The sequence below is a fragment of the Cheilinus undulatus genome, linkage group 8, assembly GCF_018320785.1.
Source record: "Cheilinus undulatus linkage group 8, ASM1832078v1, whole genome shotgun sequence".
Lineage (NCBI taxonomy): Eukaryota > Metazoa > Chordata > Actinopteri > Labriformes > Labridae > Cheilinus > Cheilinus undulatus.
The window spans coordinates 39,811,041-39,825,512 of NC_054872.1; the positions used below are offsets into that span (position 1 = coordinate 39,811,041).

The 14,472-nt window shown below is 39.0% G+C and overlaps 1 protein-coding gene across 3 annotated transcripts in view; it reads right to left on the reverse strand.

Annotated features, from left to right (window-relative positions):
• The window catches only part of LOC121513289 (upstream stimulatory factor 2), a 29,107-nt gene extending 14,993 nt beyond the window's left edge, over positions 1–14,114 (reverse strand). For 2 of the 3 annotated variants that reach the window (XM_041792928.1, XM_041792927.1), the window contains exons 1-5: positions 11,984–14,114; positions 11,459–11,499; positions 11,084–11,190; positions 5,224–5,343; positions 3,882–4,035 (exon numbers count right to left, since the gene is read on the reverse strand). In XM_041792928.1, coding sequence (XP_041648862.1) covers positions 3,882–4,035; positions 5,224–5,343; positions 11,084–11,190; positions 11,459–11,499; positions 11,984–12,018 — 457 coding nt within the window. In that variant the 5' untranslated portion in view covers positions 12,019–14,114. Of the gene's footprint in view, positions 1–3,881; positions 4,036–5,223; positions 5,344–5,439; positions 5,790–11,083; positions 11,191–11,458; positions 11,500–11,983 lie in introns of those variants that run through there. The other variant, XM_041792929.1, reaches the window with a different exon arrangement.
• Positions 14,115–14,472: the final 358 nt, after the last annotated feature.

Consider the following 14,472-nt stretch of genomic DNA (forward strand, 5'->3'; position numbering starts at 1 on the left):
ACTAAAGACACATCACGGCCTTCTTCCCTCTCTGTGACACCAACAGGCAGCCACTCATAACACCCCAAAGAAAAAACAACAAGCTCCAAAAATAGGCCGCTTTTTTGTGGCTTCTACTTCTACAATTTAGAACTGAGGTGTGTCAAATGACACCACTCAGTGGGCTTCAGGGCATCTGACTTCCGTGTGGGTGTCATGTGATGTGAGATTAACACACAATGCTCAGTGAGAGAGAGAAAAGAGGCCAAAAAAAGAGAAGATGTGCTTCACAATCTCAGCGCCATTATGGATGCTATACATTAAAATATGCTAAAGGATAAACTGTCAAAAACTCCAAAAAGCCTTCCACACTGAAGCAACACAACGACCTCGTATGAACGTTTATTGTGCCTGTTCATCGTTCTGAAACGCAGTTTTTAGCAGGGAAAGCTGTTCTGTGTTTATGAGCCAGATTCTTCTTGCTAAAACTTATGAGCTTCTAACTAAAGGGCAGGGCAGATGGTATATTGCTATGAAATGCTGTAGTGCCATGTGTTAGCACTTGTGCAGGGTGAACATTGTGTAGTGTAACAGCGTTGAACATTTGAGAAACATTGTTTATAAGCAATTGTAAGTTACATTTGTTTTGTAGCTGAACCTGCTCACCAAGTGTGTGCCTTGGGAACAGAGACAATAAAGTATAATTCAATTAACAACTAAATTCATGTGAAAACAACTAGAAAATTGATTGTTTTGGAGTTCTGTATATAAATTAGGCTAAATACTATTTATTCGACACTTCATTAATAAGAAGACTTACTGATTTTTAACTGAATGACAGTAAATTGATAGTCTGTGTGGTCTAAACTGTTCATTAGACAAAATTAAGGATATAACATGCTCTGACAAACTGCTTTCTACGCTTTTAGGCAGCTGAACAGTTTTTTGATACAACAATCAGCAATTAAGCAAAATTTGCAGTCCTAATAGCGTCTCAAATCAGCTGTTTTCTCGCCTGCTCATGTGCAGGTCACTCAGTTTTTACATCCTTTAAACTTCTTTGTCCCCTTTCTCTTGAATTCAAGTTCAACAGTTTTAAATAATGAAACGCTGAGTTTGTGATGTCTGACAGTACAAGTGTAAAATATATCATGTTAGCTCAAATCTGCACCTTTGTGCCAGACCAAAGACTGGTCATTTGAGGTGAAAGAGGCGGTAGCAAGTAAGTTGTGCACAAAATCACCACGTATTGATCGAAGACTCCTATTTTGAACCTTTTGAAATCGTATTGTGGCAGAATTTGTGATAGCAGAAATATCATATTGTTGAACAAAATACTAATATCATATTGTGATGACACAGGTGATTTACACACGGTTAGCATGGATGTAGCTTTTGTATAGCGACAGTTTCATCAAAACTCAGGGTTTTTCCAGCATATTAAATAATGAGGCGACCACCTTCAGCAAATTTCATGCCACCTCCAGCTCTCTAAGCTCTGACATCATGAAAACTCATTTTCTGACAAGCATTACAGCACATGGATGACATTTTTACTGGAATTATGGTATTTCACCGATTTGGCAGCACTGTATCAGCAACAGTGCACAAATCAGTGCCAGAGCTGCCAAAGAAGAAAAGAACCGCAGGTTTCCTGAATTTCCTAGATTTTCTTCCCTACAGCAGATGAATCGGATGATCACAGCACGGATGAACGCTGCGCTTCCACTGTTTTTGTCTGTCACGTGCGTGCAGGCTAGTTAGTGTGCATTTATATATCGGTAATATCATTTAATCTGAACGATTAAACCCCAGAGTGGCATTACTAAGACTGAGCGTCAATCAGATGTATCTGATATCACTCTAGCTGTATCACCTGCTAGGCTAAATGGATTTGTCTCTTCCTTTCTCTTGACTCGAGTAATGTCTCACACCTGCTTTACAGGTGATAGAGGAAGAAAGAGGAGTAACTGACAACATGGGGGCTCATCTGTTCTCAAAAGGTACAAATACATGTAACTTCTTTTTTGCTTTTGATAGAATTATTTCCCACTTTAATTGACCACTTGTAACTTTGCAATCAATCAGAGAAACCTCTAGTGTCTTACAAGATAAAACTATGTTAGGTATCAAACAGAAATAAAGGAATCTTAGCGTAAAGAAATAAAAAATCAAAACAAAAGCATAACAAATGAGAGTTTTATGAGGAGAACTGTTATCTGTAACTTGAAAAAGAAGTGGGTTAGTTAAGCCCTTACATAAAGCATGAATACATCATATTGTGAATTCAGCACCACAAATTGTATCGGATCATGAATTGAGTGTATTGTTACAGCCTTTATCCTTAGCAGGGCTGGGTATCACCATTAATTGCCAAAATAAATTTGCTTTCCAAGGTCCTAATTTGATTATTCAATTTGACACCAGTTCATGTAGGGATATTTCAGTTACAGTATCTATGTTGCTACAAAACAGAAGAGATTTTCAGAAAACTTGTGTTGGAATTTGTACAAAGAACACATCTTAACAATGTTCTGGTTTGCAGTAAAATCTGCTCTCAAACCAGTACATATTTGCACAATATTTACCTTCATGTAGCACATCTTCATATGGAGGAACCACTTGTATATCGAATATATTCAAAGGTCTATCTCTCTATTAAATGAATTGATATTTTAGGATTAAAATGTGGATTGAGCTGGATCAGAAAATCATTTTTAACCAGGTTGTAATCCTGACTATACCCAACTTGTGAACAATCAACTAAAAATAATACATCCCATCAATTATTACATACAATTAGTGAAGATATTGCAATAGCCAATATCAGCCCTACATTTTTCAGATGGCATTTGCCTATTTCAGTCCCGGAACCTTAGCGCCATACGCTGTAAATTTACATTCATTGCTTGGAGTATTTCCTAAAAAGGGAATAACTAAATATTAGACTCTTTGTGTTACAAATGCATCCTAGGATTCAGGTCAAGTTCTCATGCCATTCAGATGTCACTTTTGTTTAGAGTCTGAGCCTAAAGAGCTCCAGGGAGCTCCAACTGGATGATGAATAACAAGTTCTCACCACTGTTCAAGCACTACACTCTCCTTTTAAAACCATCAGAGACCACTGACAGTCAGTTTTTGAGCAACACTGTGCCAGAACAGGCAGATGCCAGTTGTGTAAAGCAGGGCCAGAAAGCCACTTCCTGTTCTGTGGGTCAACCAAACTTTGACCACAATCACTAAAAGCTCTACATAGTTCACGAGTCTCCTCTGGATCACCACCATGAAACCACAGGGGCAGTCAGAGCAGCCAGACGAGGACATATGGCAGTAAAGAGGAAGAGAGGCCGGGTGGGAGGACATGTGATATTAAGCAAACAGTAAATATGACCTGCGTGACTGATTTCATTTTGGCAGCTGATCATTTATGACTTGTGTCATTTACAAACTGCTAAGAGGAAGGATATTTTAAGCTGTGGAAAAAAATTAGAAATATATGCTAAAATGACATATTTGTATGACATATTTCTTTCTTAGAATGTCAGCAAAACTTGGTTGGTGTACAGAATACAAACACCCTTTAATTCACATTTTTCCAAACTGTGGAGCCACTGCTGGGAGAATTTTTCTGTCCACCTGTATCACTATTTATAATCCAATCATGGAGGTGAGCAAAAGGAGCATCATTTATAATGCACACTGCTTCATATGGACCTACTTTCAGTCTCAGATCAGCCAAATCTGCAGGGATCGTGTTTTTTATGATGACTGAAGAAAGGGATTTTCTTCTCTCATAACAGTTCTCTGCATACACTCTTGCTTGTCACTGAAAATAACGGTTAAATTAGCCTCACAGCACTGTTGTAAACTTCAGCCCAAATTAAGTGTGAGAACTGACTCACCCCCTGCCTGTGTAAGCGTGGGGTCTGCAGCGGCCTGCACAGACACAGTCCCGTCGCTCACCGCGGTTGCGGGAAAGTAAGCAAAGCGCGTCTCCCCTCCCACCGCCTCTCCCGCTGGGCTTCCTCCATTACTGAAAGGGTTCTGGATCACAGCCTGTGACAGATAAGAGAGAGAAAGAGAGGCGGAGGAAAGGCTTGAACAGGTAGCAATGGAGCAGTCACAGCAGGTAAATGCACACCTCAGTCTCTGTCAGACTCAATACTACTATCCCCCATGGACCTACAAGCAAGACAAAGTGTGGTTTGACAGCAGGAATAAAAGAAGGGAGAAAGAAGTACAAGTGATCTTATTAACAGAGATAATAGCCAGGTCAGTCCAGCAGCATTCTGCAAATGAAAACTAATTAGATCTGTTCGTGGTCTTGTGGAGAAAATTGCATGTGCTAGATTAAAAAAAACAACACTTTCTGTGTTTGGTTTCATTACTATTGTGCTTTAGTCTTAACAACTGGGTTTTTTACTCTGTGAGAAGCTCCATTTTTGACAGACGTCATGCACAGGCTCATAATTCATTGTTTGTACTGCCTTCACTGCAAAAACTCAGACATATTTTTCTAATTTTCTTGTCAAACAATATCTGCTGATAAATCATGTTACTTCAAGGAATAAAATAATGACTTTTTCGCTTGTAAGAGGTAAAATAATCAGCAAGAAAGGCAAAAAAATGACTTGTTAATTGTCTACAAATTGTATGCATAAACTGGCATACAGCTAATGCTAAGCAATAGATTGCTATTTTATTGTTATCACAATAAGAGTTTCTGCAATAGATAACCAAACAATAAACAACAAACTGATTTTATCACAGTAAATGACAAAAAAATTATCTTATGCAAACAAGATATCACAGTGTCACTTTTTCCAATATCTTTTAGCCCTTGAGGTAAATCTAATGTCTTACACAAATTGTAATTAGGTATTTATACTAGAAATTAGACAAACACCTTTGTTTACTTTTAAGATTTTGCAGTGTTGCTAGACTCACATGTAAAAATAAAAATCTCTCCCTGCAGTTGTAATCACAAGTAAGAAATATTTTGCCAGGTAAAATGGTAGACTCTTTCACATGCTTATGATTGAGTTTTGGACAGCATTTGAGCTCTATGGCAGAGCTGTAGTTATCAAGTGGAGTCTACAGAGGGAACACCGGTGAGTCAAATTAAATTTTTGTTTTCAACTTCTTAAGGCAGACAGTTGGAACAGTACAAGTAAAAATACTGCAGGTTAAAACTTGAGCTCATGCAATGTGGCTGTCATCCTAAAAGATTTGAGATTTTGGTACCTGAGCCACAGCCTGAGGAGCCCCAGTAAAGGCGGCCGTAGAGACAACACTCACTGCTCCTCCTCCATCGTCTCTTGCTTCAAGCTGCTGGTCGGTTACCTGAACAACACGATACGTAACCTGCAAGGCGGAGGGAGGAGCACAGGTGAGAGATAGAATAAAATGAAAAAAAACAACCCTAAAACAGGTTGTACTACATCTTCAATAAAAGCTTACCTGACTTGTAGATTTGTTTATCATGTCTACTGCTTCAGTCCAAGCAAGCCTCTGGTTTCTGATGCCGTACTCCTAATCTCCGTGATGCATTAATCTCACTTAAGGCGCATTCTGAAGCGTAAGCATTTCGTGCTGGATGTTATATGCTCGTGTCTCAGATTGTGCTTGATTCAATTTTTAAAAACAAGTAGAGAAAATGAGCCTGTTTGTTCCAAGAATCAGTATTTGTATTTCTCCATCATGTGACTCTCCTCCTGACTGACATGTGACAGCAGCCCCATGCCAATCCGAGACCAGACTGTAATCACATGATCACTCACGCTAGTCTTGTTTACAGCCAAATGAGCCACATGGATCAGTGGTTTAATTCCCCCCAGTGTAAATCATCCAAAAACAGAGAAACTAACTTGAACAACTCCTTTCCAATTACTTCATATTGCTTCACTGTCCTATTGTTCATCGTTCACCACAGTTAGAGGGAATTAACTCGATTAGTGGATGGTGAGGAGACACTTTTGACAAAGGTCACCAGTCAATCATGGGACTAGAAAAAGAAAAACACACAGTCATACCTTCAGGCAATTAAGAGCTTGCTGTTCTCCTGACTTTTCTTAGAAAAAGAGGAGGGAAACAACACGGTTGGGGGAAAAACAGATCAAATTTACACTGAAAGATTGTTTGGGGGATGCTTTTTTTAATTCACACAGTTAGGTAAAAGCTAAGACTATTCTGTAATTTCTCAAGTCTATATGGTGTAAAAATAGATGCAAGGTTGAAATATTATTAACAAACAACAATTATCTCAAATTTGCACTGTTTTCAAATCATAGAATCTGCAGAAACACCCAGGGATGTACAGGTACATCAGTTTAACATCCAGATGACTGATATCTGCCCTGTTGACAAAAACTGGTAAATAATCTGGCATGAACCTATGTCAGAAGCTGATGTTGACCTGTTTGTGCTGCATCAATTTAATGCTGGTAAGCTAACCACTAGGGGTGTGGCAAGATCTTGCGAGATCAAAACGCCACAAGATTTCTCGTTGCAGAAAAATCAATCTTGCAAGATCAATATTGCGCAGACACTTGGAGCTGCAGCTCTCCTTACAGAAAAAAAATACCAAACTGGAAGTTATAAAAGATCACAAAGATGGCCTGGACACTTTAAAACTGTTGGTGAGAGAGCTAATGAATTAACGGAGCTGATCCATAATCCATTAGAATGATTGCTCCAATCTCCACCCCCTCCTCCGTGTGTGCTACTTAGGGCTGCACAAGATCCACCTATGCATAGTAAGTTAATCATAACAGTGTGAAATGATTAAATGCTGCTGCTGGTAACCTGTGCAGTCTTCGTGAGGAGAATACAGCACGCAGACTCGCTTATAATGCCAGTATATATGACTTAACTTTGTTTCAGTCGCTGCTTCGTCATGTCACCTTCTTGTCTCACTGTCTGTCAGTCACACATCCATCAGCTGTTGGCTGTGCTATTATTAATTAGAAGCTCAACATGAGTAGCACAGCGGGCCGTTGTGTGCTGCAGCAGTAAACTTAACAAAACAAACAGTCTGAACACCATAGAGTCCACTGTTAGCTCCAAAAACCCAAGTTCTAGCCCTAGTTAAACGATCCCTGTTTGTCTGACAGCAGACAGATCAGACACACACTCGCTCACCAACACACACACAAACACACCCGCTCATCTGTGCGTCATGTCCAACACTGTCAAAGCTCATATTAGAAAAAAGACTACAAAACAATAAAATAAGCTAGGGTGAGGGTAAGAAATAGTTTGATTTTACTGATGCAGCTCTTTATATTTCAGTCTGTTGTAAACAGTTCTTAAAGTATTTTCAAAATAATGTAAATTGTTTTAATATATATTATAAAATATATTAGATATAATTATTGTAATTGCAGTGATAGGTGTAGTAAATTAAAGATTTTGTAGACCGATAAAATGAAAGGTTTTATTTGAAGAGCATTAAAATGTACAATTTTTTAGACCAAAAAAAACTGTTTGGAAGCATTGATAGCCTATTCAGTACAACAGGAGTCAGTTCAAACATTTCTAAATAGACCTGAATGTGTTGCAATTAGGACTTTCAGTTGTATAAAGGACATATTATCCACCCACGTATTTTTTTTCCAAGATTAAAAAAAGTGTAAAATCTCATCTCGTCTCATGAGATAAGAGTCTCCTCATACCCCTGCTAACCACTGATTCAGAGAGGAGTTTTTATTGGGTAGAAGAATTTGATATTAACAGCACCACTCTGTCAATAAATGTTTTATGACCCTTCTACGCATAAAAAATCTAGATCCCTGAAGCTGCAGAAATGCTGCAGGGAAATATACATTCAACATTTTAAATTAATTGTATTTATCACATTGTGAAAATGTGCCTGGTGAACAGTAAAAAAGATTTCAAACACAAGAGCTGCAAGACAAGTAAATCAACTTAAATTTTAAGATGGTGCAGAAAATGCAAACATTGGTTTCAGAAAGCAGAGAAACTAATGTTTGTTGCTTAAAATGATCTGGGAGAAGACCTCAAGACCCTCCTTGCAGGATGGTTTCAACTCTAAAATGACAAAAACTTAACATTTCATGATTTGCCCTACAGGTTGTTACAGAAGACAAAGGACATCTTCAGATTTTCTTAATTTGTTGTCAACACAGTATTTGTGCATTTCAAACATTATAGAGGGCAAATAAGTTTGGGTGCTCTAGACAGTGACCCACAAATTGACCTCTCAAAAACCAATATGAAAAGAGCTGCAAGAAATCAAAGCCTTAAAGGTAACATATTTTACCCTTTTAAGACAAGTTTATACTGGTCTCAGAGGTCCCCAAACACGCCTGAGAAGTTTGTTGCTGAAAAAACACTCCAGTATTGGATTTTTGCATGTCTAAAAACTCCTCTGTTTCAGCCCAGAAGGAGCCGTTTCTGTGTCTGTGGCTTTAAATGGTAATTTGCTGTCCGACTCTGCCCCTGACCACACCCCTCTCAGGAAATGGATGCAGCACTTATGACATTACAGACAATTTTTTCCCAAAGTTTAGACTGGGATTAGAACTGTCAATCTCCTAGACGATAGTCAGCAGGGTAACCCACTGAGCTATCCAGTATCTCTGCTCTCAGCTGAGAGGATCAGTACAGGAGGGCAGAATTTTCCTCGAAGTGGGGGAGGGCCAACCAAACCTGGGGGCGGGTGCTTAGGCCCCTGGTGAGGTCACTAGATGTAAAATCTGAGAATGGCTTGTTTCAGGGGCACATATTTTTGTTAGAAAATCCTAAAAAAGTGATTTTTGCATTACATGTCCCTTTTAACCCCCATACAGAAGGAAAAAAAAAAAACAACACAAATACAGTTTTTCATGACACCCGCCCTTCAACATGTAATACCTAAATTCCGCTGTTGGGGGCTCTCAATCAAAACAATACGATAATATGACAAGTGGAGACCAGCACTGCTCCGCTCCACTTACCTCTTACTTCTGTTTTTTGTTTTGAACTCAGAATAACACTAAATATGGTGCATTTACTAAACAGCAAAACAACATTTTGGTTTCACTGTTAAATTTCTCCTAATGAAGGAGTAGAGCTGTTAATAGTGCCCTTGCGGTTTTGTGATGCTCCGAACAAAGCATGTTGGGATCACCTGCAGCGCAAACCTGGAGCGCCAATTTTAACAACTCTCCCCCCTCAATGCCAGGAATTTAACAATGACCCAAAACATCTGTTTATTGTTCAGTAAACAAGCCTTAGGGAGTGCAGATTTTATTGAACAGAGTCCGCAACTGAAAAGAACAAGCAAGCCACGCAAGCTGCTGTTCTGAGCAGCAGGGCTGCTCCACCTGAAATGCATAGTAGGGTGCATTTGGATGGTTTGTTGTTACAGGGGTGTGAGCTTGTTTTAGCAATTTAACATGCAACTGATGGCAGCCCCCACAAGAAGACACGTCCAGTCCTAAAATTTAAGAATTTGTGTGGTTTTGAAAACTGTTGGAAATATTTGAGAGAATATAAGAACTCAACTGAATAAAAAATATTGCATTGAAATAGTTTTTTAATCTATAAGTACAGTTAAATGCAACAATTTAACATATTGAAGGTTTAGAGTGGTGCAGAAAATGCACAATTTCTAAAATGTTTCGGCGTGCGGAAAATAGAATTCTCTGGGAGAAGCCCTCAAGACCCCCCTCAAAAAACAGCAAATAATGAATTGTTTTGGTTGTTGCAGGATGTTCCAGAACACAATGGACATTTTCAGCCAGACTTAACTTGTCAGCATTTGTATTTGTGTTTTGCAGTATTTGTGCATTTCAGAAATAATAGGGGGGGTCAGTTTGATCATTCTTAACAATAACATACAAATTATCTCCAAATCTCCAAAACAAATCCCTACATCTTAATCCTGCCTAAGGAAAAAACAAGATACGATATTTTTTTCATAACACCCATCCTTGGCTTGTAGTCCTGTTGTACATGTAGTGATCTGTTTGTCACTGTACTCATCAACGGTTCTAGGTGCTGGGCCCCCGTGTAGCTCATTGGGTAGAGCAGGCACGCATAAGCAGAGGCTACAGTCCTTAACACACTGGTCACAGGAGCAAAATGCCCAAAATAATTTTAAAAACATTTCTGGCCACTTTAATGATTAAATGTCTCTTTGGATTTTAATCAACCAATCGTCTGTGGCTAAGTTAATGGGAACTTGGGTTCACCAGTTCAACTCCCAGTATGGACTTAAGTATTTACAATGGCCTTGTTGCTGCACCAACCTCTGGACTGCTTGGGCACTCTTTAGTGTGCATTCCCTCATTCTGACATCGTAGTGAATGTCCACAGAATTTAACCTGACACACCGGATGGATTTGTTTCACACATCCATCTGGGAAAGCTTCAGGACGTTTAAGAAAAGGCAGAGGATTTGAAAAAAAAACTCAGAGTGTGATTAGATGAACGTTCTGTCTATCACATTTCCATGGGCCAATCAGAGCAACAAAACACTGGACATAGCTGCTATCGAGCTGCATGTGCGCAGCTAGAGAGGAATAACGCGAAACATGGCGACTATAGACATGTAAGTACTCAACTTGTGTCATTTTTGAAAAGAAAACAACTCACTGCTGTTCTTTGTTCTTCTTTTAACGAAGAAATTTTGTCAAGTTCTGATGAAACTGGTGCTTTAGCAGCATCCACGCTAATCTCTTCCTCCATAACTACACCAGCTCTTGCTGCTGCTTGTTTACATCAGGACTCTGCTGAGCCTGAAAGTACTGCCCCTTGTCGCTGCTTGGTCCTGGCACTTTCTAACCGGGCCCAGACTGTTCAGATGGGAGCTTTGCAAGATAGATTCACCAATGAAAAACAAGGAAACGGGCATATCCATCTGCTTTGCAAGGTTACATAGAATAGGGGTGGTGCATTTATATATTGCATATTCCTGGCCCATGAGTGTAGCATGTCTGATAAGAGGGGGAACAAAGAATTTACCCTCAGGGACTAATACAGTGTATCTTCCTCTGAAAAGTCAACTTTCTTTCTGTCAGTCCTGCCTTAAACTGCAATTCCTATCCACTTTGGATACTGATGACCCTTTCAGAATAGTCAGAATCCACTGGTTACATACCTGCCCCCCCTCCGTGCGGAACTGGTACTGAATGTTATGGTCTCCAAACGCTGCAGCCTGCTGAACGCTGGCTATGGTAACAGCTGTCTGCTCCTCTCCTGTTCCGTCTTAAGAGAGAAGGAGAAAAGATAAGCAAGTTGTCACAACACAAAAATAGGAACAATAAATATCAGCAACCAAATGAGATTTTTACTTAAAGTAATGTTTGTCAGTTTAGCGAGTCATAGCTCACATTTGCAATTGCTTTATTTGGCCATATGGACAAGATTGAGCATTATCTATTTGCATTAAAGTTCCGTTACTTTTTGGTAAAAAAAATCACTTTTGTGAAAGTGCTAAATGATGCAAAATATCACTTTGTAAATAAATGATTACCTTCAGATGTCTGGACAACTTCTTCCTCTTGCTTTTCTTGGCTGCGAACCAAAAACGCAAGTAATAATTAAATACAAATTATGCACAAGCCTAGTCTGAATAAAATTAATAGCTGAAACGACCCTTAGTTTGTTTCAGCTGATGGCAAACTTATACAAGCAGGAGATAACACAGTCTAATTGTAAAACAAACCATCCTATGCGTCCTGGGATTACCTACAGTAGCTGACATCACAGTTGTTTGTTTTAAAGGCTAGCTTTAGCTAACTTAGCTTATGTAGTGTCATTAGCTAATTGTTGTCATGTTTCGAGCAACTTAGCATTGTTATTTTTGGTTATAAATGCTCAGATGACCTGTACCAAGGCACTAAACTTAGGGTGATAACTTCAACACTTTGTTAATACTGACTTTGTTAAATCAAGTTTTTTTTTAGGTCAGGCCTTGTAAAGCGTCGTAAACTAGCTGTCTGTAATAGCATGTTGTTGCTAGCTTGTCCCAGTTAGCCATTTTGACCGACTGTGTTACCTTGCGTTGTCCAGACTCGGTTCAAGCATATCCATCAGTGTTGGGATAAAAAGTGATATTCGGTGTCACAGACGGAGATGGAAGTGCTGATCACGGGAACAAACACTCGGGTCATGTGAGAGAGACAGCCCAGGACACGTGAGGTACGGCTCGGTGTCGGAGTTAAAATGGAGGCCGGTGTGCTGCAGCCGCTGGTGATCCGAGGTGACTCCGCTCCATCAGCTGTCGCGCGCCCGGGGGAGGATTTTCAGCTCAATGGAGACCACCGAGCAGGGTCAGCGGGATCACAGCGACTGTTTTTATCCCCGGAGACAACAACAACAGACTCACATTTCCAACCGAACATATATAGGCGACGATGTTGGTCATCTGAGGAGAAAATGGGAAGGACAAAAGCTATCTCGACGGAACATTAAAATTTAAAACAAAAATTGAATCAACCGTTACATGTCCTCGGGGTGACATCAACGTTCACTGTCCTTGTAAAATGTGGCTTAATGGTCCTGCTCAGAATTGAACAAGTATAATATGAAACGTTTATAGACTATGACACATAAACATTACTGTTATGTTTCTCCGGAGAATGCTTGGCGCCTTGTAAAATACAGCCCCTCTTGCATTCCTGTCTGCACCTTATTGTCTTCTAGTTGTCTTAATTTTATTTTTGGTCGTCTCTGACATATCCTTATACCACGATGCAATGCTATCTGGAACTATTATTGAATTTATGATATATTTATTCAACAGAGGAGTCAGACAATCTTTTTGTTATATTGGTGGGAACCACTTTGAAACCCCATTGCATCACAGTAGGAGGGAGGTCATCCTATGGAACAGCTGTGGTGCCAAATTGTATACTGTGGCCTACTGTGCAATACAGTCAGGCACTTGACTGTTTAACATGAATCTGGTTCTGCTTGAGGTTTCTTACTGTTGAACAACGGGTTTCCTCTCCACTGTAGCTTTGATAAAAGTTGCTTTAAACTGGGCTCATGGTGTAAAGGGTACTGGAAATATCAAAACTGACGGTTCTTTCAGCAAGGTAATCATTGAGGTCAGGGGCGAAGCCAGTGCTTTTGGGCCCCCAGAAAGTAAATTACCCAGGCCCCCTTAGCCAGCCAGCCAAGCAAAAAATGTTGTGTCATTTTATGAATATCCATGCATTTCAATGCATGTATGTGCTATAATTTCCTTATATTAATGTGCAATATTGTTTACTGTGGATGGATTTAAATTATTTGTACTATTTCCCTCACATTATATTATGTGTTTATTAGCATCTTCCTAAAGTATGACATAATATCCCATTTTAGCTTTCTGACCCCCACATTAGGAAAATGCTTATGTATTTCTTCACCACTTACTTAATATAAGTACATCCCGCCGATGTGTGATCTGTGATCTTAAGCCATTACCAGATGTTACCAACATTGTGCCAGTAATCCCTAACTAACACATGCACTAGCACATCCCTAACTAAATAATGTTGGGTCTTTGTTAATGGTATTTTAGTATGGTCCACGCCATAGGTGGAGTGAGGGGTTGGCTTATGGGGCTCAGGCCCCAAATGCTTTCCCAAAAGCCCCAAATCTTTCAGGTTGGTTAAAAGTGTGTAGTTTCTTACTTTTATGATAGATAGATGCAAATCAAAGTCAGTGATAAAAAATTGGGCATTGCTGATCACAACAAGGGTGTTTAATTCTTAGTAAAAGGAAAAAATACAATTCAGTACTTACATTTGCTGTTTATGTTCTTTCTTTGAAAATGCATAGTTCCAATTGTAAACTTTAACATCAAATTCCAACCAAAATGTAACCTAAAAATAAGTGTCAGACATTATTGGAGGCAAAAGTGAAAATGATTTAGTTTCAACATTGTGTGTAAAGATCTTAAAATGATAATGGCGCGTTATGAGCAATTACATCAACAAAATAATGTAAACTCTGAAGGAAATTAAGTCCAACCACATGATTTTTTACCCAAATGATGAGTGGATGTGTTGTCATTTTAAATCTGAATTTATGTTTAAAATTACCTTAACATAGTGAATACAACTACCTGATGAGCAGAGAAATGTAAAGGAAGCAGGCCACTGAACACTCCTTTGCTTTGGGCATAGCCCCAAATATTAAACACCAATTTAATGATCAATTTGTGTGGCTTTTTTTTTTTTTTTTTTTTTTTTTTTTTTTTCTTTTAGCTGTGTGCTTTGGTGTTATACAGCTTTTGGCTCAGGTTTATCTAACAATATATTTTGAATATTCCACGAGGAAAAAGGGGTAGGGCTGATTAATACAGCACCTTTTCCAAAGGACATTGTTAATGAACTGATTTTTAACAGAAGCAATGCCATACATTTGCCTTGTTTGTTTGTTCAGTTTTGATGTGTAATATAAATAAATTTAATAGATCAAATGAGTTTATCTCTTACAGTGTACAGAAAAAAAATCTTGCAAAGCTTCTGAAAAGTACTCAAGTGTGCTTCATCC